The following is a 25,504-nucleotide window of genomic DNA, read 5'->3' on the forward strand; positions in this document are numbered from 1 at the left end:
CTTTACTGTCTGAACCATCTATTTATCAATTTCATTCACAATATTTAGTTTTCATCACAATAAATAAAACTACGACGTACAATTAAAAGCTAAATGATAAGATATTGGAATGTTACATTGTCAAAATTAGAAAAGATAGAAGAAAGTAAGGAAGATAGCAGTAAGTCCGAAGGTAGCAGCGCTGGATCTGTCTGCCTCAAGGACACATTTATCACCGTCACACTTGACATACTTTCCGCATTTTGCTTTGACGTTGGAAACAATATCTTTTGTTTCTTCATCCTCGGCAAATGATTTGGTCAACCCTTCCTCCCATAAGTCACAGGTTGCGTCACTCATGTCAGCTTCAACATCTGTATCAGCAGGCAAGCAGACCATGGATTTTAAATCTATGGTACCGACTACTTTGATGACCGCACCTTCACCATCTTTAGTTGGCTCGCCTTTGTCATCGACCACAACCACGTCAGATGTAGCAGTCACAGAGTAATGGAAGCATGCTTCTCCTTCAGCGCAGGTTTTGACATCGCTCTTTGAAAAGGATTGATCTGAAGCAGTGATCATTGACATTAAGTTAGTTACCACCTCTTTTCCTTCAACAGTATTGGAGATTGAGAAGGCAGATATCTTTGAACCTCCATTGTAGCACTGTCCAGTAGCAGTTGCTGCCACAAAAAGGGCACAGAATATTGTCAGCTTCAACATGGTTATAATAAGCCTAGCTTGGATGAATGAGATGGTTAGAGTGAACAAAGTTGATAGTTAATGGTGTAAGTTAATTAATTAATTGAACCAGGTCATAATGTTTCCTCGGTGGGGGCCGATTATGCATTTCCTCTTACATCATGTAAATTTTAAAGTGGCATTAGGCATTAGCAATCAATTCATTTTGCACCCAATTGCGACACAAAATTCTATTGGATATCAAATAAAACTGTGGCTAATTTGAAAATGCCAAGTAAGCATAGTGTCAACTTGCAAAACTTGAATCGTACAGATCTTTCGTGTAGAACATGTACAAAAACCAACAAGTCGACCAATGAAGTAAACCTTTGCGTACAAGATATTTAAACCCCTGCAAACAAAAAGTGATCTAGACATGCAGTGAGAGTGAAACAAATCATCATGAAAGTGAAAGTGAAACCAACTCTACTTCACAACACTGTTTGTATAACTTTAGCTGGAAGGAAGTGCACGAGTCTCAGATTGAATAAACGCTGCACGTGACCGAGATATGTACCAACCCGCAGCCAAAAGAACTTGATGTTTGTTCAGACCTGCAAAATTTATTTCCTGGCTTATATATTATTAGTTCATAGATCTACCATCGCCCGGCACAATGGCTTAAACAACAACTCCCTGCACTTATTATGATACACGTGATAATTCATCACGTGACAACAGAGAAAGTGCAAGTTCACGCAGCTTGCTATCAAAACAATGCCCTGTTAAAACATTTCAATTGTTATTGATTTAGATACATCAACTTCATCCTGGTTGAGATAGATTTACATTATAAAAACTAGCGAAAGGCAAACTTTCTGGGAGACGGAAGTTGTAAAGTTATTATTGCTGAATTATTGTCTTATAGTTACTGAAAGTAGTACATGAAGCTGCGTTTAACTTATGTCACATGCACATCTGCACCAGACATTGTACAATTTTACAATACTCGACAATGAATCAAAAACTATTCGTTTTGGTGTAGCCTGGATAACCTTTGTAGTGGATACCTTCGGATTAAGAAACTGCAGCGTATACAAATTGGACTTATCGGCCGGCAGTCAGGGAACCAAACAAAAATGTAAAGTTTTACTTCTCGAAACCAAACTGACATTTTGTAGCAGACTGGCGTAGCGGGGCCGTCATGCTGCTGGAGTGCGATGGGATTCGGATTTATAAGTTAACTTGTTTTTTAATTTAAAATTTATTACGATTTCAACTAAATAAAATTTGACCGATGAGATCAATGAGACATCAGAAATATGGTATCAAAAGTAAAATAATATCATAAAATCAATAAATTGGACAGCACAAATTGAAAGATGAAAAATGGGGTACTACAAGTACGACCGGTCGTCAGATGACCATGTCGTTTGATCGGAATTGTTACATATTCTGAATGAGAAATAAAGATGCAGCTAAGTCGGGATTGTTCAGTATTTGTATCCGTAAACACCATCCCACTGGGGATCGTAGGGCTCCATCCAGAACTTTCTGAAGAGATGCACCAGCTCTGATCGTTCCAGTCGTCCACTCTTGTCAGTGTCAGCCTTCTCGAAGAAGGTATAAGCAGCCTCTTGGGGCACATCAAAGGCTTTCATCATGGTCTTGAGCTCTGCAATGTCGACGGTACCATCACCGTCATCATCCAGGACATCGTAGTAGGCGTTGGAGAGTAGGGCAATCATGGAGGGTTCGCCACGTCGTTCCCTTTCTCTCTCGGCCTCAGAGAAGACCCTGTTGGCCTCTACCCAGTCCTCTCGAGTCAGGCCCTTTACTGGATCTACTCCTTTGTTGAGGAAGAAAATGTGGACAGCCTCTCTCATCTTCTCGACCTGTTCGTCAGTAGCGTTGACCAACTGCCTCATCCTGTCGGGCCAGTAGAGGATCTCTTCCATCATCATCTTGCCGTCACTGTCGAGGTCGAAGGTGTCGAATCTCTTGTAGAGTCGTTGGAGCATCTTGGGGTGAACGTCCTCAACGTTGAACTGCCAGTCGTTTCCGACACTCCTCAGGTATTTGTAGCTCTCGTTGTTTAGCTCGTTCATGGGTCCAGGCATATCTTAAGACGCAATTGAATCTTCAGCTAAAGTAGAGAGGGATTAAGTGAATGGAAAAAAGTGCAGGAAGTGCTTTTCATAATAATATCTTGAATCAAATGCAGTGCATATCAGTAAATTAATTTGTCATCAAATATAAAATATCAGAAAATATTGAGCAATAGAAAAGCGGCAAAAAATTGTGAACCGATGAGATCAATGAGACATCAGAAATATGGTATCAGAAGTAAAATAATATCATAAAATCAATAAATTGGACAGCACAAATTGAAAGATGAAAAATGGGGTACTACAAGTACGACCGGTCGTCAGATGACCATGTCGTTTGATCGGAATTGTTACATATTCTGAATGAGAAATAAAGATGCAGCTAAGTCGGGATTGTTCAGTATTTGTATCCGTAAACACCATCCCACTGGGGATCGTAGGGCTCCATCCAGAACTTTCTGAAGAGATGCACCAGCTCTGATCGTTCCAGTCGTCCACTCTTGTCAGTGTCAGCCTTCTCGAAGAAGGTATAAGCAGCCTCTTGGGGCACATCAAAGGCTTTCATCATGGTCTTGAGCTCTGCAATGTCGACGGTACCATCACCGTCATCATCCAGGACATCGTAGTAGGCGTTGGAGAGTAGGGCAATCATGGAGGGTTCGCCACGTCGTTCCCTTTCTCTCTCGGCCTCAGAGAAGACCCTGTTGGCCTCTACCCAGTCCTCTCGAGTCAGGCCCTTTACTGGATCTACTCCTTTGTTGAGGAAGAAAATGTGGACAGCCTCTCTCATCTTCTCGACCTGTTCGTCAGTAGCGTTGACCAACTGCCTCATCCTGTCGGGCCAGTAGAGGATCTCTTCCATCATCATCTTGCCGTCACTGTCGAGGTCGAAGGTGTCGAATCTCTTGTAGAGTCGTTGGAGCATCTTGGGGTGAACGTCCTCAACGTTGAACTGCCAGTCGTTTCCGACACTCCTCAGGTATTTGTAGCTCTCGTTGTTTAGCTCGTTCATGGGTCCAGGCATATCTTAAGACGGAATTGAATCTTCAGCTAAAGCAAAGATGGATTAAACGGCGTTATCTAAAATTACTAAAAGCGAGTTTTTGCAAGATCTCAAATTTCTTATTTATTCAAAGAATCAAACACTAACAATCTATATTTACTGAAACTGACTTGACATTCACAAAATGGAAAACTGGAAGTGATACTTTGAAGAGAAAGTATATTTGCTTTTATACCCTGGTCACTGCTTTTTGTTAATGATAATCTCGTTAGGATAACATATCCATTAATTTCAAATTAATCATAATATCCTGGTACTCTTATTAATAACCGATTGATTATATATTATTCTTTTTATCGTAATTTGTTACGATCAATTAGTGACATTTGACTCAGGGTAATTAATTAGTATGATTAAACGTGAAACCCTGTATAGTGTAATGTAATCGATAATTAATGTGAATGTGATTATTTGAAAGGTCCAATATCTTTCAGTAAAGAAGAAATCATAGATCCTATAACTTACATCAGTGATCTAAATACGTAAAACCTACATTATTATGGTGGACTATCCTTATCACAAACTAGAATTAGAAAGGACGGTATAAACTCAATAGAATCATTAATACCGATGTGATCATTTGAAAGGTCCAATATCTTGATCAGAAATTTTGCCAAATTATAACGGGAATCATAAGTTAAGAAGAAATACTGTAACTTACTTTTGTGATCAAATTACATAAAATTAAAATTCTTGTTATATGGGAGAGTGCAGTTAAGCTACAGCCGGACACTTTAGTTTTCGGCTCCAGTCACTTCCAAGCTTACAAGCTTACAAATATTAATAAAATGTGCATCTTCTGAATAACTTGCACTCTTCAGATGATGGTCGTCACATGCAGTTATACTGTATACTCTACATTATTCCACTCAGACATGGGCACTGTATTGTGTAAATTATTTAGTTATATTTTATATTAGCGACAGGAGAAACGCCATTGTCGGACATGAGGATAGTGAGGACTCCTCAAAATACATTTTAATAAAATATGTTCCTTCTGTAACGTCCTGAATAAATATAGTTACGAAAACAGAATTTACTACATAATTGAATCCGCTCTTAATTTCATCAGTGTTTTATTTATTTATTTTCTTCTTTAAAAAGTATATGATACGAGTTCTTTCACGATAGGTTGCGAGCACTCAGCTAACTTCTCGTTTTTTCATATTAGCGACAAGAGAAATGCCATTGTTGGACGTGAGGAGACTCAATTAAATATATTCATTCCTTAAATATATTCCTGGATAAATACAGTTACGAAAATAATGCATCTTTATAATATTATCTCCATTGCATAGTAGCGGGGTAGTAAATACTGTGTTTCGTTTCGTTTCTTCTTCCATTGTTTCTTTATTCTTTTATTGTTTCTTAATTATTTTATTGTTTAAAGAGTTCCTAATTCTTTCTCTATGAGGTGTGCTGTTTAATTTATCTACAGTATAGCATCATTAGTATACAGCCCTAATGTAGTATTTACTAACTTATGTACTGAATTATCTAACACTTATTAAGTTGCTCGAAAGCGTTGGAGCGATGAACTGTTTGCAGAGAAATGCTTTTAAAATTGTTATGTTGTTTCTGTTGGTCAACATTATCTTTGCAGTTTTCTTGTATCCACTTTGGGATGACCAGAACAAAATGCAGACCAGAACTTGCAAAGAAACTTAAAAGAAGTAAATGATACCAGTGGAACATTAGTGCCATCTAATAGTGCCGCCATTTTGAAAGACGAGAAGAGCTCTCAAGTTGACCAAACTACCGGTGCGTTGAGAGAAGATTCAGATTTTTCTGATAATCAACTTCTTGTAGACGTTGCACCTGCACTATTCCGTATACAGTTTTCAAAGGAAGGCAAATGCCTTGGGGTGTCAAAAGCGAAAGACCCAGTTGTCAAATTCTGTAATCCACGAGAAAATGATGCTTTTGTGTTTATAAATGGAAAATTGATGTCGGAGGATCTCAGCTATTGTATTGGACTTGCAGTTGATCACACAAAAACGAGTGACAAATTATTGACTTTCACAGATTGTAATGTGGCGGTAAATATAGAATTAATCAATGATAAATTAGTGCAGATATCTGATATTGAATCTCAGGAAAGACTTTGTTTTTCAGCTTTAGAAACAAGTGAAGATTCTGGGTGGAAGCCAACAGATCGTCCTACTTGTGGTGTTAGGGTGGGTCTTATACGATGTCAGGGAACGGTATCATCTATCAAGCTGCTTGAAGAAACGTCTTTTATCAAAGATAGGGCAGCTCTTTTGCTTCCATTACCAGACACCTTGACTAACTCTTGTAATTTCACTGCTTGCGGAGTAAACAAGCGTGTACCTCCAGTTAGACTGTTGCAAGCTGATCAGATTGAGAGGTGTCAAAACCTCACTCGGTGTGTCACTGTGGTCACTAAAACTGCTAGGAGACCTCTGTTTGTCATAAGACTAGCCCACAGTTTGCGTAACCAGTTTAACTTGGACTTTCCAATGATAGTTATTGATGACGGACCCCACAGTTACTCTACAGAAATAATGAACGAAATTTCCAAGTTCTCAAATATGAAGTACATAATTACGGATTCGCCAGATCTTGGTATTGCTGAAGGGAGGACAATGGGTCTACAAATGGTTAAGACAAAGTATTTCTTGTTGTTGGATGATGATATGGTTGTTACTAATCGAACTGATATTACAAAGCTAGTGGAAATATTGGATACAACAGACACCTCTCTTGTTGGCGGGGGATTTGCAGGATTTGCAGGTTTTTTATGGTTTGACGTGTTAAAAGGTGTACCAACGCTTTTTCACTCCCGTGGATCGTGCAAAACTGTTAATCAAACTATACCAGGATTTCCTGATTGTTTACGATGTGAAATTATTACCAACACCTTCATGGCAAAAACTCAGGATGCAATTGCAGCAGGTGGATGGAGCAAAGAATTGAAGATTGTTGAACACAAAGATTTTTTCCTACGAATGAAGGCTGCAGAGAAGAAAGTTGTATACTGCCCAGCTTTCCGTGTGGTCAATGAACACACTTCAAAGGGTGTCGAGTTTGTGGGTGGATCTAAAAAAGTGTACAACAAGTTCAAATATTATGCATTAAGAACGGTTCGAGTTAATATAATGATGAGAAGGTTATGTAACCGGTGGAATATTGTACACGTGAAGTCAACAGTCAGAAAACCTGCCTGGATAAATAAAATTAAATGATATATTTTAAGGAAAACCGCGATTCAAAGTTTATTGTACTTATTTGTACTTACTCGTACTTGAAAAGGTCTCATCCTACTCTATGATGAGAAGTTCGTACGGTACGTACTTTTAAAAATGGCTGTACCGTACGTACTAATAAAATTGGTTATAAAGTGCGATAAATGGGGTTTCGATGGAAGTCTGACTTTCGTGACAGAATATAAATAACTTGAACACTTGAAATGGCGCTACGGGCACCTAAACTTATGTCGCCGCATTCTTATTTCCATCATAAAAATAGTATTTACTCTACACCAACTGGAACATTACCGCTTGAATCACGACACTGACGCCATGAAACTGCGAAACCCACATATTTATTGGAGGTTATATTTCTCAAACCAGAACAGTACCTGCTGAAGCAGTTAGCTGATATTGTTTTTGTTATCTTGAGCTCTTCTTTAATATGCGAAACAAATTTTAGAAACTATGAGTACATAATGGATAAAAAAAGACTCATACTCAAGCCTGAAATAGCCGAAAAACTAGTTTTTATTTATTGCAATAAAAGAATTAAAACCTGATTGTTCCTTTTTAACTTCTATTGAGTATAATTGCAGTTATTCAAATTGATTCATTGTCTTAAAAATTGTTTAATTCGACTTTAGCATTCACTGGCACCAAAATCGTGGTTTGAAATTTGCATATAATGCCTGCCAATTTTACAACAAAAATAAGGTCAAAATGGACACCCTTTTTTCAGAAAATGTTCGTAATGTAAACTGGTTGTACGGTACCTACGTACTAATAACTTTAAAAAAAAACCTTGTACCGTACATACTTTATGCCGGGCACGGTACATACTTCTCATCTTAGATCCTACTCCTTAAGAAACTCCTTATTCCAATGTATAAGACCAATGTACCCTGGCTAGTGTAGCTGATGCTTGTTGCTCTGCAGTTTCCATTATGATATTAACGAGTTAACGACACCTACCTTATCGGACCTTATTAGGACGGACATTAAATGAACGGACATTATTATGAACGGACATTAATATGAACGCTAGAAGGCATTCAAAACCATCAAAAATCCGTATTTTTTTATTTCTTTGACGTTTTTTATACCAGCTAATGATCTTTAAATACATTTTTTATGCAATAGCATATAATATAAGCGTCTTAATATACTCAATACTCAATATATTACATTGCAGCAGCCGACCGCAATACAGAACCTAGTTTTAAGTTCAACGTACAATTTTTATTTTTAAATTTTTTTGTTACGAAAACGTACTATTTATTGTTACTAAAACAATAGCATATGATATAAGAATCTTAATACTCAACACTCAATATATTACATTACAGCAGCCGACCGTAGTATAGAACCTTTTTAAGTTCAAAAATGTACAGGGTGGGCCAAAAGTCAGTACCCATACGTTGGCCTTTATAGCTCAGTCACTGAGTGCCCAATTTAAATACTTCTTTCTGGTATGACTTAGTACCACCACTGGTTCGAGGAATTTGTCAACTCGAAAAATATTCGCGTTCATTTTTTTCAAATGGAGGTTCATTTTTACATTTATTTGATAGTTTGGATAGTCGGATCAAGCTAAATGTTATTGAATTGTGTTTGGCCATTCGAATTACGTTTGTCCTGAAAGAATTAGAACTGTAGCTTCTCAGATGACCGAGATATGAAGCATAACGAGTTTATTCATTACGTGTGATCAGGTGATTGGTTTACCTAATCACGTGATAAGGTGCCCCCGTTAACTACCCCGTTAAACATTATGGGAATTGTTAAGGGTGCCCAATTAAGGTGTCGTGTCACGGTGTCACATAATCACCCAGTCAATTTTGTTAACGAGATACAGAAAATGCTTGATAACTTCGTTATTTCTAATCCGTTTTGCCTCATGTTTTCAGATCATATGCAACATTTGATAATCTACCGCCTCTGAAAAAAATTAGGCGTTCAGCATGTTCAGAGAAAACAATATAGGTGTTTTAATATTGAATGGGCGTGGTCTAAAATATTAGAATTTTCAAATTTTGACGACGGAATCCTCGAACCAGTAAGTACAGTATGCCATCTGCAAAGCAACAGCTCTCAAATATAAAACACGGCGGAGCTATTAAGGCCAACGTTTGGGTACTGGCTTTTGGCCCACCCTGTATTATCAAATTTACTTACTTAGTTTTATCATTTGTTGCTACTATATACTAGCAGTAGCGGGTTCAAAGGACAATAGACGGCGCGGAACTTATTGACATTTTGATCTTAGAAAAATATTTTAATACTCTTCTATTATAAATCAAGAGGCTTGCATATAATGAACATATTGACATGGGTGCAGAGTTGAGTCTGTACGGAACCTAGTAGTTACAAAATATTACCATAAAGTAAAGATTTATGGATGACCTCAAACAGGGTACAGAGTGTATTTTAGGTTGGAGGGGAGCACTAGGGAGTATATTAGCATCGATAGTCAAAGAAAATATATACAAAATAACATAAAAATAAAATATACCCAATAGAGCACATAACATATGACGAGACAGAAGACAGGACAACAAATTTTCCCCGTTACCTCTATTACTTTTACTGATGATAACATACCTAGAAAACATACCAGTTGCAACACGGTGTTGTTGAGCCGATATTCCCATGGAACTTTTAAGTACATTATTAACAGAATTGTGTCTCGCCGTTGTGTTTTGTTAGGTATTGTGCTATAATATGAAGTAACATACATTATGCTATCACTTCGTTTGAATACATATAAATAACATCCAAATGATCAGATCCAATAGGATACTGATGCAGACAATGAAAAATTGAAATATTGAATTGGATTACCACATCAGTATCCCATTGGATTAAACCACTTTGAGTGTATGATTCTGAGATAGAACTTTGCCAACACTGACATCCCAGCCTTGTATTGGGGCTGGGATGAATATCATAAAAGCCCCTAAATTGTCACACTTAGGAAATAATTTCTCGTTTCTGTTTCCATAGCGGTCTAGGAAAGCCCAAAAAACATCAAGGTAAAACAGTTTATGCCTAGAGCAGCGATCAAAGATCAAATTATTCATAGCACAAACATTACCAGGGATTTTCTCTTGTCCGTTGGGGTGGACTGGTGGAATAGCTTGTACAAAAACACGTGCATTTGGATAAAGTTTTTTTGCTGTCTTCATAAGGTCACTCACAGGGGTCTTGAGATGATTGACACCTTGGGTACAGTACCGGATGTCGTTGGCACCGAAGCTTAAGAACAGTTTCTTTACCTGCACAAGAGGGTTCTTTGTATGATAGGCCTCAATAGATTTCTGTATAGCTGAGATCTTAAGCCAACCCTTAGCTATGTTGGTGACAGTTTCTTTACCTCTACTGAGGCGATCAGCGTCCAATCGAGCAGCAAAGGAGTCACCAGCAAATAGCAATGAGAATGATAGACTTCTGGTGTTTTTGAGAGTCTGTGATGGGGGCTTTGGGGGCTATCACGTACTATGGATCGATTAAAAATATTTCAACCACACACCGGTCATATAAATTATTATATATCAGTGATATGTTAAAATTGGCAAAATTTCAACACCTGAACATGGTAAAAATTTGTAAATTTCGTCACAACAAAATGTTATAACTTAATTTGCTCTTTGTTGGCAAAATAACTAGTTTATCGACATAGGTATGGTGATAAAGTAACATTATATCCTAATCTAGGTATGATTCTTCAAAATATGGGCAAGAAATGTAAATTTCGTCACATCAGCCATTGCATTAGTTAGATAGATTTCTAATTTGCTGAACAATAACCAACCAATAATTCCTGGAAGAAAATTGAATTTTAACCGAGGTATATTTCTTCAAAATAGGGGCGAGGAATGTAATTTCGTCACATACGTCATTTTAAAATTTAGATAGATTTTCAGTGACCTTCTAGACATCGAAATTATACTGTTGGGGCAGGAAAAGTGAATTTCGTCACATTTCAGTAACTTAGTAAAATTAAACTCAGCATTGTTAAACTTGAGTTCTACGGTAATTTGTTGAACCAATAATTCCTGGGAGAACATTAAATTCTAACCGGGGTATGGTTCCTCAAAATAGGGTCAAGAAATGTAAATATCGTCTCATTTAGATACAATTTCTTTCGCGTGAACAGTCCTAATTATAGTCTGAAATGATTAATGCAGAGATACAGGAAATATAAAAACCCAAATAAATTAATTTAATTTAACTTTATCACAGATCATAATAACATACTGAAGTGTAGCACACTGCACAGTTTCATTACCGTACTATAAGTTAAATCCTGATGCAAGCTAGTAAGTCCAAAGTACCCTATCGGACCTTATTTGGACGGACATTAAATGAACGGACATAATTATGAACGGACATTAATATGAACGCTAGAAGGCATTCATAACCATCAAAATTCCGAATCTTTTTCATTTTTTTATTTTGACGTTTTTTTAATTTCAGCAAGTGATTTTAAATCCATTTTTTATACAGAAAGTAAGAAAAGCAGTCGTTAAACAGTAAAAATGTTAAAATATGTGTACATGATCAGTGTCTAATATCACATATCATCTTCATCAAATGGGTTTTCGTGCAAGAAATAGTCCTGGATGCAAAGCATCAGTGATTTCAAGCTTTATGGAAACCTTTTTTAATCAAACTACCCCAGTCCTGCATTTCAGTGTTAACTTTTACAAGCCATTTGGCGTGAAGTGGTTTTCATCTAAGACAACTTTAGGTTAACCTTAACATCACGTGGGGCTTTCCTAGCACTGTTTCATTACCTCCCCTGAGTGATATGAACTACAACAACGTCGGACAATGTCCTTGGCAACACGATTTACCGTAATATCTAGAGGCTGGAACTAGTTTGTCATGTTGGCGGGGACTACCTTATCGGACCTTATTTGGACGGACATTAAATGAACGGACATAATTATGAACGGACATTATTATGAACGCTAGAAGGCATTCAAAACCATCAAAAATCCGAATTTTTTTCATTCTTTTGACGTTTTTTTATGCCAGCAAATGATCTTTAAATCCATTTTTATACAATAGCATATAATATAAGCATTTCAATACTCAACACTCAATATATTACATTGCAGTAGCCGACCGCAATACAGAACAGTTTTAAGTTCAACGTACAATTTTTATTTTTACATTTTATTGTTACGAAAACATACTAATATTTATTGTTACTAAAACCAACTATTTATTGTTACTAAAACCTTTTACAACGGTAACTTAATCTCAATACTCAACACTCAATATATTACATTAAAGCAGCCGACCGCAGTATAGAACCTTTTTAAGTACACAAATTTATTATCAAATTTACTTACTTAGTTTTATCATTTGTTGCTACTATATACTAGCGGGTTCAAAGGACAATAGACGGCGTGGAACTTATTGACATTTTGATCTTAGAAAAATATTTTATTACTCTTCAATAAAGTTGTACTATTAAGCATGAACAAGTTTTTCTTTTCTGCAAATACCAGTGTACTAAATTGTGTGAGTCCTATATAATAATGTTTCTTCCCGGTACTCCTAGCGAAAATTACCCGCGTGAACCGAACGTCCGAGCGTACCCACTTTTGAAAGGTAATTAAAATAGAGTATTCACATACCTTATCTATACTAGCAGGAACCCGTATAACCCTAAAATGGTGTCAAGACTCAAGAGACTAAAATAATTATTACCTATTTAATTCGCGTTTTTGACACCACTTGGGGGTCCAAATTTTGGGCTCTAAAATTCCTATTCATTGGCCAATTTTTCATTTTTTCATGCTGATTTGGAGGCCGTTAAAGCATTTGACCCAGTCAAAAAAGTTTCAGTTGTATATCTTTTACGGTTTTTGCGGAAAGTCGCGTTAAAGTTGATGCCGTGGTGTCAGTAAAATGGTACGGATCGTCTCGCTTTATATATAGTAAGATAACAACATCGGACAATGTCCTTGGCAACACGATTTACCGTAATATCTAGAGGCTGGAACAAGTTTGTCATGTTGGCGGGGACTAGCTCATGAACTATGTTGTTGAGTGCCATAATTTCGTTGAATTTTTCCGCCAAGTGACCCTTGAAAACATCATATACTAATAGAGTTTTCTGTGCCTCTGGCAGACCAAGGAGAACCTTTCCTTCGTTAACTTACGGCACAATAAAGTTCTCATAGTTGTCATATTCTGGACAAAAAGTTCGAAGTGGAAAAATGTTTGAAAAAAATTCAACGGACTTTAACTTGGACGGACCTTAAATGAACGGACTTTATTTGAACGGACATTAAGATGAACGTTAGGGCCTCCAGCGTTCAATTAATGTCCGTCCAAATAAGGTCCGATAAGGTAGCTCATGAACTATGTTGTTGAGTGCCATAATTTCGGTGACTTTTCCACCAAGTGACCCTTGAAAACATCATATACTAGTAGAGTTATTTTTTTAGAGAATATTTTAATGGTGTACAGTGTAAAGATAGTTCAAAAATGTTTCTATTGCCAAATTGCTTCCACTTCCAGGCGTTTTGCACGAGCAAAATGTTCAAAAATGTTTGCTTCGGCAAACTTTAACTGTACGGTACTACTACTAATATAGTATTGAAATTTATAAAACATTTGAAATTCTGACTGTGGCGCACAGAAAATCATTCCTACACCCCTGAATTATTGGATATTTCATGTGAACATTGCGAGGTATCTAGGGGTAGGACAGGAGGAATTATTTTAGTTTTACGGGAAATTGAATAAAAATTGAATCAAGTAATCAAGCTTTCTTGGAAACGTGTAGCTCCAGTATAGACATGGGTTTAAGTATAAGTATAACTTACAAGTCATTATCAGGGTACCAACTACCACATCACGATTGAGAAATTTAATTATATCTCCCACGAATTTTACTTGGGGACCTCGAGGCTTCTCTGTTCATAAACAGATTGAATATATATTGGAATGACAATTGATGGGGGTGGGTTTCGGTCGTTGATTACGTAATCAAAATTTTCTTTTTTACCCTCTAGAATAATAACAATTTGACAATATTTTAATATCCGGCTATAATAGTAAGTAGTTTAGAAGGTGCTTGGCCGGATATCATAACAATGATTTCGGCTCATCATGATAGCATGATCAGGGTAGCATAAAACGTAGAGAAAAGTGTTTTCTAGGAAAAAAAGTCAAAGGGGGGGGGGGGGGGGGGGGGGGGGGGGTCAGGCCATGAGGTTGGGTCCTGATTACGGTTGATTACGGAAGGGGGGTTAAAATTGTTAAAATATTGATTACGTAATATGTGAACGACCCCTTAAACATAAATTATTTCATATTCAATTCCATTGGAAATAGTTTTCAACCAAAACCCGGTAATAAAATAAAGTGCATGGAACGTAACAAAAGTTTCCTTTTTCCAAATAAAAGAAAATGATATCAATTTGAATTACCGTTTCTGTACTAAACGCGAAATGTTGCCGAGAATGAAATCGGCCGTGAATGAATCAGAATAAGAAAAGCGAACGACCAATATAAACTGAAGTGTTTTTTCACATTATCTGGCATCCTGAGGATAGAAATAGCCGCAGAGATATATTATGTTTATCTTAGAAACATAGTATGTCCGCAGGCTGGGTTATCGTCAAGGGAAGCATTACCTTACCGTAGGGCGTAGATGTTAACTTCACGGCTAGGAAAGATTCGTAGATTCCTCTACTGGGTTAACTTCCGGTTACCTAATTAAGATTTTTATGAAGTCTTGACCCCCATACCATCATGTCGTGACCCCCATACCATTGTCGGTCCACTTAGTGTCGGGGTGCAAACGTGAGGTAAAGTAAGATCATTTCCAGAAATTCCAGAAATCCTCCATAAATTGCAGAATGTTTAAAGGCTGTTCCGCACCAATTATACAGTCTTAAAATATTTCGTGTTTCATTGAATCATTCAGTCGGCTAAGCTAATTTATCACTCGATCCCACTACACCGCCAGCTCATTTCCGGACTTGTATCTTATTTTCAATTTTAAATTTTCTTCGTCCATAAAGTTTTCCTGAACGTCACTTATTCTTGACTTTTTCCGCCAAGTGACCCTTGAAAACATGATATACTAGTAGAGTTTTCTGTGCCTCCGGCAGACCAAGGAGAACCTTTCCGTCGTTAACTTATGGCACAATAAAGTTCTCATAGTTTTCATATTCTGGACAAAACGTTCGAAGTGGAAAAATGTTTGAAAAAAATTCAACGGACTTTAACTTGGACGGACCTTAAATGAACGGACTTTATTTGAACAGACATTAAGATGAACGTTAGGGCCTCCAGCGCTCAATTTATGTCCGTCCAAATAAGGTCCGATAAGGTATCTAGATTCTTGATGCAAGCAAACTGCAGTGGAATTCTTATTTAGATCGGCATTCTTTTACTTGAACATTTACAAATTAAAATTTATCACAGATCATAGTAATAGACTGAAGTGTAGCACAGTTTAAATACATTTAAACTACAAGACTACAGATATATATCTTGATACAAGTAAGCAGATACGGAGGAATGTTGAGACCAAATATGATAAGCACAGCTGTCCGTATATAGTTATTGTTCTCCTTGGTCGTTTCATGTTTAATTTCTGTTTAATTCCTGTTTATAGCTGCTCCACTTCCAGTTCACTAACATTCAGTTCTCTTTAAGTTTAAGTTCTTTGTTTAAGACTCTGGGACGATATTTTAACGAATGTTTATCTTTTCATGACTCTCGCCCAGAATGTATCCATTTGAGGCATCCGCTCCCTTCTTTCATTATTATTGTGAACAACAACACATTCCTGGAAGAACTTTGAATTCTAACCGAGGTACATGGTTCTTCAAAATAGCTAGGCAGGAAATGTAATTTCGTCACATAGTCATTGTACAATTTAGATACAATTTCTTTCACGTGAACAGTCCTAATTATAGTCTGAAATGATTAATACAGAGATACAGGAAATATAAAAACTCATGCCCATTTTATAATGTACGTAATATTTTAATCACAGACTATTTCATTTTATAATCATTGTTTCCAAATTTGACCTATTTACGATGTCGTATCATTTTGTGACGATCTTTACATCAACTGCCCTATACTTGAATCAAAGTTGTATCCAATATCCATGTATCGTCCTTATATAGTGTTTAGTGTTTAATGTTTATTCGCCTTCCAAACCAAAATCAGATATAAATGATTTCGGAAATTCACCCAGAATTTCAAATTGCATATAATTTGACAGAATTTACATGATTTCTCAATATCCAGGTGCATGCATTTGCTAACTTTTCAAAACAACATACTTTAGGGCTATGATTGGCAGAAGAACCATCAAATAATGAGTTGAAAGGGTTTTGAGGACATCTCACAATAGAAAAGAGGTCTCGTATTCTGAGTGTGAAAAAGTTTTCGAAATATTGCCTTAAAGCCGTTCGATCGCTGCCCTTTAGGCCTACGTTGTATCATAATTGTTAGATTGACCAAATTTATATATTTTAGACCAAAAAAATGCTAATTGGTCAGCTATGATAAACAATGTCACAAAAATGTAACATTTTTTACATAATTATAGTACCTAAAAGCAATAAATTGTATTTCTGAGCAATGCATATGGGAGTATGGATCACGTGGCTAATGTTCAGAACTTATGAACACGCTAGATCGATTGATGCTAAAATTAAGCCACTATCGTCGAAGAACTTATTTTAGAAATCAACTTAATAACACCAGAATGTGTGTGTGTCTGTGTGTCTGTGTGTGTGTGTCTGTGTGTGTAATTTCCGAACGGTTATACAAAAAAAACGGTAATAGTTACGGGACTGGTTTTTTTCGGTATAGTGCTGGCAAAACTCTGACGAAGCCCATAAGCAAATTTTATAAAAATCGGCCGGTGGTAAGTGGTTTAATTGATGATTTTGTTCCAGAAATGTGACATAAATGGATGGGAGAGAGAACGAGGAGGATAACATGTACCGTAATTAGTTTAGCCCCACGTAATACTATCTTACTATAAGCTTAGAGCTCACTCTTGCGGCCGCTTTGTTTCAACTGTAGGGAGATTTCATACTTTTATAAAACAGCGTTATGCGTGATATCAAATATATAATGCGGTTGTATACTTTTACATTGCAACTGTGACAGTAAAGTCCCGGCCGAAGGCACGGGTTACACTAGTTTACCAATATCCTCAAACTTCAATGAACGTGTCCATAAACAAGTTGTTGATCGAAAAATATTTCAAGTACAAATTTTAGGTTGTTTGGAGGCAGCAACCCTTGCATTGGTGTATTGATACGTAATAGCGGCTCTGATCTTAATAGTATGAATCATCGGTTCTTTTGCGATAGTCAAAACGCGACAACTAGCGCTGGATGGCGACAACTAGCGCTATCCAGCGCTAGTTGTCGCCATTCAGCGCTAGTTGTCGCTATCCAGCGCTGGATAACGCTGGCCAGCGCAAAATATATATGTTCGATAATTGTCGCTATCCAGCGCTAGTTGTCGCCATCCAGCGCTAGTTGTCGCCATCCAGCGCTAGTTGTCGCTATCCAGCGCTAGTTGTCGCTGGCTATGCGACACTGTCGCACGCGATAGTTTGCGATGGCCAGCGCAACTGGCCATCGCAGAAAACAGTTCGATAACTAGCGCTGGATAGCGACAACTAGCGCTGGATAGCGACAACTAGCGCTGGCCAGCGGTAAGCGATAGCCAGCGCTGGCCATCGATAGCCAGCGCAAAATGTTTGCGATATTACTTGTCAGCTAGCGCTGGCCAGCGCTAACCAGCGCTGGCCAGCGCTATCCAGCGCTATCCAGCGCTATCCAGCGCTATCCAGCGCTATCCAGCGCTATCCAGCGCCAGCCAGCGCTAGCCAGCGCAATGTATCAAAATCATATACTTGCGATATTACTCTTCAGCCAGCGCTGGCCAGCGCAATATATTTGCGATATTTTTGTCAGCTTAACAGGTGATACTCGTAAAATTGGAAATATTTTTTCAAATCCAAGTCCAACTCGGTGCGCATATATTTGTAAAGGTACGGTTATAAACCTACATTTACAATCGTCAGCTAGCGTTGGCTTACGAGCTGGGCGGAGCTCAACTTACCAGGCGGCGCTCAGCCTGTCATTCCGCCGAATCTCTATTCTAATACTAATAGTAATATTGCAAGTATATAGTAATATCGCAAGTATTTGATTTTGATACATTGGCATTGCGCTGGCCAGCGCTGGTTAGCGCTGGATAGCGCTGGCCAGCGCTGGTTAGCGCTGGTTAGCGCTGGTTAGCGCTGGTTAGCGCTGGTTAGCGCTGGTTAGCGCTGGCCAGCGCTAGTTGTCGTTATCCAGCGCTAGTTGTCACGACAATTATCGAAAATTTATCAAAAATTTGTATTTTGCGCTGGATAGCGACAACCAGCGCTGGATAGCGACAACTAGCGCTAGTTGTCGCTGGCCAGCGCTATAAGTTGTCGCTATCCAGCGCTAGTTGTCGCTATCAGTATCCAGCGCTAGTTATCGAACTGTTTTCTGCGATGGCCAGTTGCGCTGGCCATCGCAAACTATCGCGTGCGACAGTGTCGCATAGCCAGCGACAACTAGCGCTGAATAGCGACAACTAGCGCTGGATGGCGACAACTAGCGCTGGATGGCGACAACTAGCGCTGGATAGCGACAATTATCGAACATATATATTTTGCGCTGGCCAGCGTTATCCAGCGCTGGATAGCGACAACTAGCGCTGAATGGCGACAACTAGCGCTGGATAGCGCTAGTTGTCGCCATCCAGCGCTAGTTGTCGCGTTTTGACTATCGCAAAAGAACCGAATCATCTTCTGATCCTCAATATAAGCACATTTTACATTTTACAGATTACTAGATTTCTAATATTATTAGATTTTCTGTTGTTTCTGCTGTTTTGTGCTGTTTTGGTTACTATAAACAAGTTGTTAATCGAAAAATATTTCAAGTACGAAATTTAGGTTGTTTGGAGGCAGCAACCCTTGCATTGGTGTATTGGTACTTTGAGGATATTGATAAATATTAGTGACCCTATTAAATTGCACGATGTGGTAATATTTGTCACACTACGAAACTATATAAACCCTCAATAATTAGGATAATCGCCATTTTAGTAATATCAAGCGCTGTTATAATAGTCACTGCGAATAAGCTGTTCTTCGAGAAATGCTGTAAATATACGAGTTTTAGGGTTTTAATGATGTTACATTATACATAATAGTTTTTATTTTTGTCTGAAATTTTAAATTTTGATTTTTTAAAAGCAATATTGTAACACATTTGAATCGTATCGATTTATATTATAATAGTTTATTTCTATACATGCAATGTGTTATCCGGATCAGATGTAACATAAGTTGAGCGATGTACATGATTGATTGATTGAGGAGCACTACCCAGAGGTATCGGGGCCATGTAATTATGGGCACATTTTACTGTGCAGTACCGTGTTTGGTCTCCCGTCAGATTTTACAGACGGGGGCAATAATTTATTCGAGTTTATTTTATACGTTATAGGTAATTGCTGTACCTACTCTGTGAAGTTTGAAAAGTATTTAATTTTAAAAAACGATTCACTACGTATAATTCATATTATGTACATTCAACTTTGAGTCTGCGTATAGTTTTTAAATATAAACACGAAACATGTATTTTAGAAACCAAACCTCTAAACAATATTCATTGTAATTATGCACTTATCGTGTTATGCGAACGGATTGTGGGCATCTGAATTTTTGATAATATCCTTATAATTGTAGGAAGTACATTCATTCTGATGACGGTCCAGACGGAGTCTCAAGAACGAGAAAGGTTGCTCATAAAATCCTCAAACCTACCATCTCAACAACTTGTGGTGGACGGTAAAACGGTCTTCAAACAGATTGAAGGAAAACTGCTCATATTTCTAGCTGGATTTATCGGTGTCAGTGTTTTTTCACTGGTTAAAAATAGTACCACTCTGGCTGTTGGCCAGTTTTCGTCCACAATTTTTTTCTTTCCGTTCTTGTTTCTACTCCCAGCCTTGTTTTTTAAAGAAAAAAACATAGGCTTTGAAGGAAAAGCCAAATATATAATTCCTCGAGCATTGTTAGGTGGACTTGCAGATATTTTGAAGTTATGGGCAGCTAAAGTGATGGATTATGGTGATAGTGTATCCCTGTTTGCATTGGTTCCTATCTTTGCTGCTATTTTTTCTAGGGTTCTTTGGAAAGAAAAATTGAGTATATTTACGATATTGGCATTGTTTATTGGATTGTCCGGAGTTGTTTTAATAGCTAAACCTACCTTTCTATTTGGAGCTCCGAGTGAAGAAAATAGGAAAGAATATAGTTCCATTTTTGCGTTGGTCCCTCTTTCTGGGGGAATTTTTTTTGGGCTTGCCTACAGCTTGATGAGAAAAGTTGGAACTGAAGTTAGCCCAATTTTTGTGTCAGCTATTATTTCTCCCACAGCTGTTGTGTACGGAATTATCTTCCAGTTTATAAGTGGTGACAAATTTGTACTTCCTGAATGTTTTATGGATAGGTTGATTATGTTCTTGGGAGGATTTGGTATGTTTGCCAACCTTCTTCTTCTTAATCGTGGACTGACTCTCGAAAAATCTGGACCGGGAATTCTCATCCGAAACTTTGATATTGTTATTGCCTATGGAATTCAGATTGTGTTTTTTGACAGCGTCCCCAATTTTTTGAATATTATTGGAGCACTTTTGGTTATTTCAAGTGCTGTTTTGGTTACTATAAACAAGTTGGTGATCGAAAAATATTTAAAGTACGAATTTTAGGTTGTTTGGAGGCAGCAACCCTCGCATTGGTGTATTGATACGTAATAGCGGCTCTGTTTTAATAGTATGAATCATCTTCTGATCCTCAATATAAGCACATTTTACATTTTACAGATTACTAGATTTCTAACATTATTAGATTTTTTGTTGTTTCTGCTGTTATGTTGTTATTTACTGAATATATTAATTTTATCTTTTATCTTCCGACCCTCAATCCTATTCTGTACAAGTAAAAATATGTAAAATCAAATACTTCATAATAATATGTGGATTTTGTATCTGGAGAAATTGTGTTCTTTTTCATTGACACTCGTCGAATTAAAATTATTTTTGTAGTTTTCTCCGAATAGACTCGAGGGATTAGTTAGCAATAGACACTCCCTGATTCAACTTTATTCTGAGAATTCGAATGAATTTTACGTTTTCAAAGCCATCTACAAACAATACCTTTATATAAGTCGTATACTTCGATCATTAACTAATTACGGGAAATTGGTAGATCACCGACCGGCTATAAGCCGGTTATAAGCCGGCTATAAACCGGCTTATAGCCGGCTACAATTTTTATAGCCGGCTATAAGCCGGCTTATAGCCGGTTAGTAGCCGCTTACATTTGTTGTTGAGCGACGGCTATTAGCCGGTTATAAGCCGGCTATTAGCCGTTTAGGTATCGGCTATAAGAAATTCAGTGAAAACGGCTATTAGCCGGTTATAAGCCGGCTATTAGCCGTTTAGGTATCGAAAGTGGTTATAAGCCGGCTATAAGCCGGTTATAAGATATTAACTCAACTTCATCGTACTGAACGATAGTCAGGAGCCGGCTATAAGAAATTCAGCGAAAACGGCTATTAGCCGGTTATAAGCCGGCTATTATAAGCCAGCTGATAAATCCCACGCTTAAAAACCTTCTACCGGTGGCCAGGGATATCTGCAACCGGAACCAAACTGTGCTTCGCACACTCCACGCTTCAGGAGAAGCACTCCCTCCCAAGAGGATATACTGATTTATTTTGTAGTTACAGTAATACTTATAGTTTTTAATGGTTATGAGATGTTCCGATTGATACTTTAATAATATAATATTGCTTACCTATTAAATTTATTAGATACATTACGAACAGATCAATCGTATTTTTCAATTGCTCGTTAATAAATAAATTTTTTTAATAATAAAATTGTGTCCCTGAAAATTATATTGCTCATACATATAGTTTAATACTGTCACCAATATAAGTAATATTAATAATGATATCTATCATCATAGTAATAAATAATAATTCATATTGCCCGAATGACCGTGCCCCAGGTGGTTTTGCCCGAGATGTGCCCGAGATGTGCCCCAGGTGTGCCTGAGATGTGCCCCAGGTGTGCCCCAGGTGGTTCTGCCCAAGGTGTGCCCGAGATGTGCCCGAGATGTGCCCGAGATGTGCCCAGGTTCTTTTCCCAAGGTTTCCCAATTACCATGCCCGAATTTTGCCCGAGATGTGCCCGAGGTGTGCCCGAGGTGTGCCCCAGGTGGTTCTGCCCAAGGTGTGCCCGAGGTGTGCTTTGTGCCCGAGGTGTGCCCGAGGTGTGCCCGAGGTGTGCCCGAGTTTGTGCCCCAGGTGTGCCCCAGGTGTGCCCCAGATGTGCATCGGCAGATTACCGAGTTACCCAAATTTATATTTATAAGTTTAAAATTATGGAACCTATGGATGTGAAGGCTAGTCCTGTATGTTTGGTAAAAATTCTCAACTCTGTTATTCTATAACTTAAGGAAACCCACCCTCAATACTTGCATTATGTTTAATTATAGTCTTTGTTAATTGTTTCTGTATACAAATACAATTTAATCTACCTTTATTTCTAAACTGTTTTCAAAAGAATTATTAAACAAATTAGTCACAACAGATCCATCCAGGATTCGGACTCGTACATAAGTCAATACGTTGGGAATGTCTGTTTACAAAGATTAAAGTTTTACGTAAACAACTCCCGACCTTCCAGTGACAATTACAGGTTAATAAAACAATTGTACTATTTCACTTCTCATCAACTTTAAGCACGTGATCAAGTTACTCATTATCACGACGTGTGAAATTCATTTATTACCAAACCATTCTCATATTGAGACAATTTTTTCCTAACCAACTGGCCCAAACCCCAGATGATTAAATTTGACGTGACACTATACGACATTTACTCGCTAATTCTGTTCTTGATATAGATGTGGATACTGGCGGGGAGGTGATAATTGTTTGTTTACGTTTTAGGTGGCGCCTCTATTCAGCAGGTAGAAGAGGTGATAATAATTCTTATTCCCTGGCCAATTTTTTCTTTTTTCATACTGATTTGAATGGAAGGCCATTAAATTTAAAGCATTTGAACCAGTCAAAAAAGTTTAAATTGTATATCTTTTACGGGTTTTGCGGAAAATCGTGTTAAAGTTGTTGCCGTGGTGTCAGTAAAATGGTACTGATATATACACTGCTGCTAACGGCTGCTAACTGCTGCTAACGGCTGCTAACTGCTGCTAACTGCTGCTAACTGCTGCTGTTAGCAGCAATTAGCAGCAGTCAGCAGCAGTTAGTAGCAGTTTCTTTGCACTTTAGTCTCCCTGTGTACTTCGTAGCACTTGCCATCGAGAAGACAGCGGCGCGCACTACTTCGCAGAAATTTAGACGAGTAACAGCCGTCAAAAGCGGTACGAAAATGTGACACTAAACCGATGTCGAGATCAATCATTAATGAAACATCAGAAATATGGCATCAAAAGTAAAATATAACAAAATCAATAAATATTGGGCAACCTGCAACATACGAATTACGAATTGAAAGATAAAAAACGGGGTACTACAACTACAAGTACGATCGGTCGTCAGATGACCATGTCGTTTCATCGGAATTGTTAGATATTCTGAATGAAAAATAAAGATGCAGCTAAGTTGGGATTGTTCAGTATTTGTATCCGTAAACACCATCCCACTGGGGATCGTAGGGCTCCATCCAGAACTTTCTGAAGAGATGCACCAGCTCTGATCGTTCCAGTCGTCCACTCTTGTCAGTGTCAGCCTTCTCGAAGAAGGTATAAGCAGCCTCTTGGGACACATCAAAGGCTTTCATCATGGTCTTGAGCTCTGCAATGTCGACGGTACCATCACCGTCATCATCCAGGACATCGTAGTAGGCGTTGGAGAGTAGGGCAATCATGGAGGGTTCGCCACGTCGTTCCCTTTCTCTCTCGGCCTCAGAGAAGACCCTGTTGGCCTCTACCCAGTCCTCTCGAGTCAGGCCCTTTACTGGATCTACTCCTTTGTTGAGGAAGAAAATGTGGACAGCCTCTCTCATCTTCTCGACCTGTTCGTCAGTAGCGTTGACCAACTGCCTCATCCTGTCGGGCCAGTAGAGGATCTCTTCCATCATCATCTTGCCGTCACTGTCGAGGTCGAAGGTGTCGAATCTCTTGTAGAGTCGTTGGAGCATCTTGGGGTGAACGTCCTCAACGTTGAACTGCCAGTCGTTTCCGACACTCCTCAGGTATTTGTAGCTCTCGTTGTTTAGCTCGTTCATGGGTCCAGGCATATCTTGACGGAATCGAATCTTCAGCTAAAGTAGAGAGGGATTAAGTGGATGGAAAAAAGTGCAGGAAGTGCTTTTCATAATATTATCTTGAATCAAATGCAGTGCCTATACTCAGTAAATTAATTTGTCATCAAATATAAAATATCAGCAATTATTGAGCAATAGAAAAGCGGCACAAAATTGTGAACCGATGAGATCAATGAGACATCCGAAATATGGCATCAAAAGTAAAATATCATAAAATCAATAAATTGGACAACACAAATTGAAAGATGAAAAATGGGGTACTACAAGTACGACCGGTCGTCAGATGACCATGTCGTTTGATCGGAATTGTTACATATTCTGAAAGCAGAGAAATAAAGATGAAGTTGGGGTAATTGTTCAGTATTTGTATCCGTAAACACCATCCCACTGGGGATCGTAGGGCTCCATCCAGAACTTTCTGAAGAGATGCACCAGCTCTGATCGTTCCAGTCGTCCACTCTTGTCAGTGTCAGCCTTTTCGAAGAAAGTATAAGCAGCCTCTTGGGGCACATCAAAGGCTTTCATCATGGTCTTGAGCTCTGCAATGTCGACGGTACCATCACCGTCATCATCCAGGACATCGTAGTAGGCGTTGGAGAGTAGGGCAATCATGGAGGGTTCGCCACGTCGTTCCCTTTCTCTCTCGGCCTCAGAGAAGACCCTGTTGGCCTCTACCCAGTCCTCTCGAGTCAGGCCCTTTACTGGATCTACTCCTTTGTTGAGGAAGAAAATGTGGACAGCCTCTCTCATCTTCTCGACCTGTTCGTCAGTAGCGTTGACCAACTGCCTCATCCTGTCGGGCCAGTAGAGGATCTCTTCCATCATCATCTTGCCGTCACTGTCGAGGTCGAAGGTGTCGAATCTCTTGTAGAGTCGTTGGAGCATCAATTGGGGTGAACGTCCTCAACGTTGAACTGCCAGTCGTTTCCGACACTCCTCAGGTATTTGTAGCTCTCGTTGTTCAGCTCGTTCATGGGTCCAGGCATATCTTGACAGAATCGAATCTTCAGCTAAAGTAGAGAGGGATTAAGTGAATGGAAAAAAGT

At 38.4% G+C, this 25,504-nt stretch overlaps 3 protein-coding genes and 1 pseudogene across 3 annotated transcripts; all 4 read right to left on the bottom strand.

Annotated features, from left to right (window-relative positions):
- Positions 1-1,990: 1,990 nt before the first annotated feature.
- LOC134826543 (obelin-like) lies at positions 1,991-3,169 on the bottom strand. The gene has a single exon (XM_063838940.1). It carries the CDS (start codon positions 2,781-2,783, stop codon positions 2,157-2,159), a length of 627 nt encoding a protein of 208 aa, XP_063695010.1. The 5' UTR covers positions 2,784-3,169; the 3' UTR covers positions 1,991-2,156.
- Positions 3,169-3,795, bottom strand: LOC134826544 (obelin-like). The gene has a single exon (XM_063838941.1). The coding sequence runs from the start codon at positions 3,793-3,795 to the stop codon at positions 3,169-3,171; it is 627 nt and encodes a 208-aa protein (XP_063695011.1).
- A 20,009-nt stretch (positions 3,796-23,804) lies between these two features.
- Positions 23,805-24,431, bottom strand: LOC134826657 (obelin-like). The gene has a single exon (XM_063839123.1). The coding sequence runs from the start codon at positions 24,429-24,431 to the stop codon at positions 23,805-23,807; it is 627 nt and encodes a 208-aa protein (XP_063695193.1).
- Positions 24,432-24,815: 384 nt separating this feature from the next.
- On the bottom strand, positions 24,816-25,444 carry LOC134826658 (obelin-like; annotated as a pseudogene).
- Between the last annotated feature and the right edge of the window lie 60 nt (positions 25,445-25,504).

Source organism: Bolinopsis microptera, chromosome 2, assembly GCF_026151205.1.
Source record: "Bolinopsis microptera isolate Bmic1 chromosome 2, MBARI_Bmic_1.0, whole genome shotgun sequence".
NCBI lineage: Eukaryota > Metazoa > Ctenophora > Tentaculata > Lobata > Bolinopsidae > Bolinopsis > Bolinopsis microptera.

Coding starts and splice junctions, on each gene's coding strand:
- LOC134826657 (XM_063839123.1), bottom strand. CDS start 24,431: ATGCCTGGACCCATGAACGAGCTAAACAACGAGAGCTACAAATACCTG.
- LOC134826543 (XM_063838940.1), bottom strand. CDS start 2,783: ATGCCTGGACCCATGAACGAGCTAAACAACGAGAGCTACAAATACCTG.
- LOC134826544 (XM_063838941.1), bottom strand. CDS start 3,795: ATGCCTGGACCCATGAACGAGCTAAACAACGAGAGCTACAAATACCTG.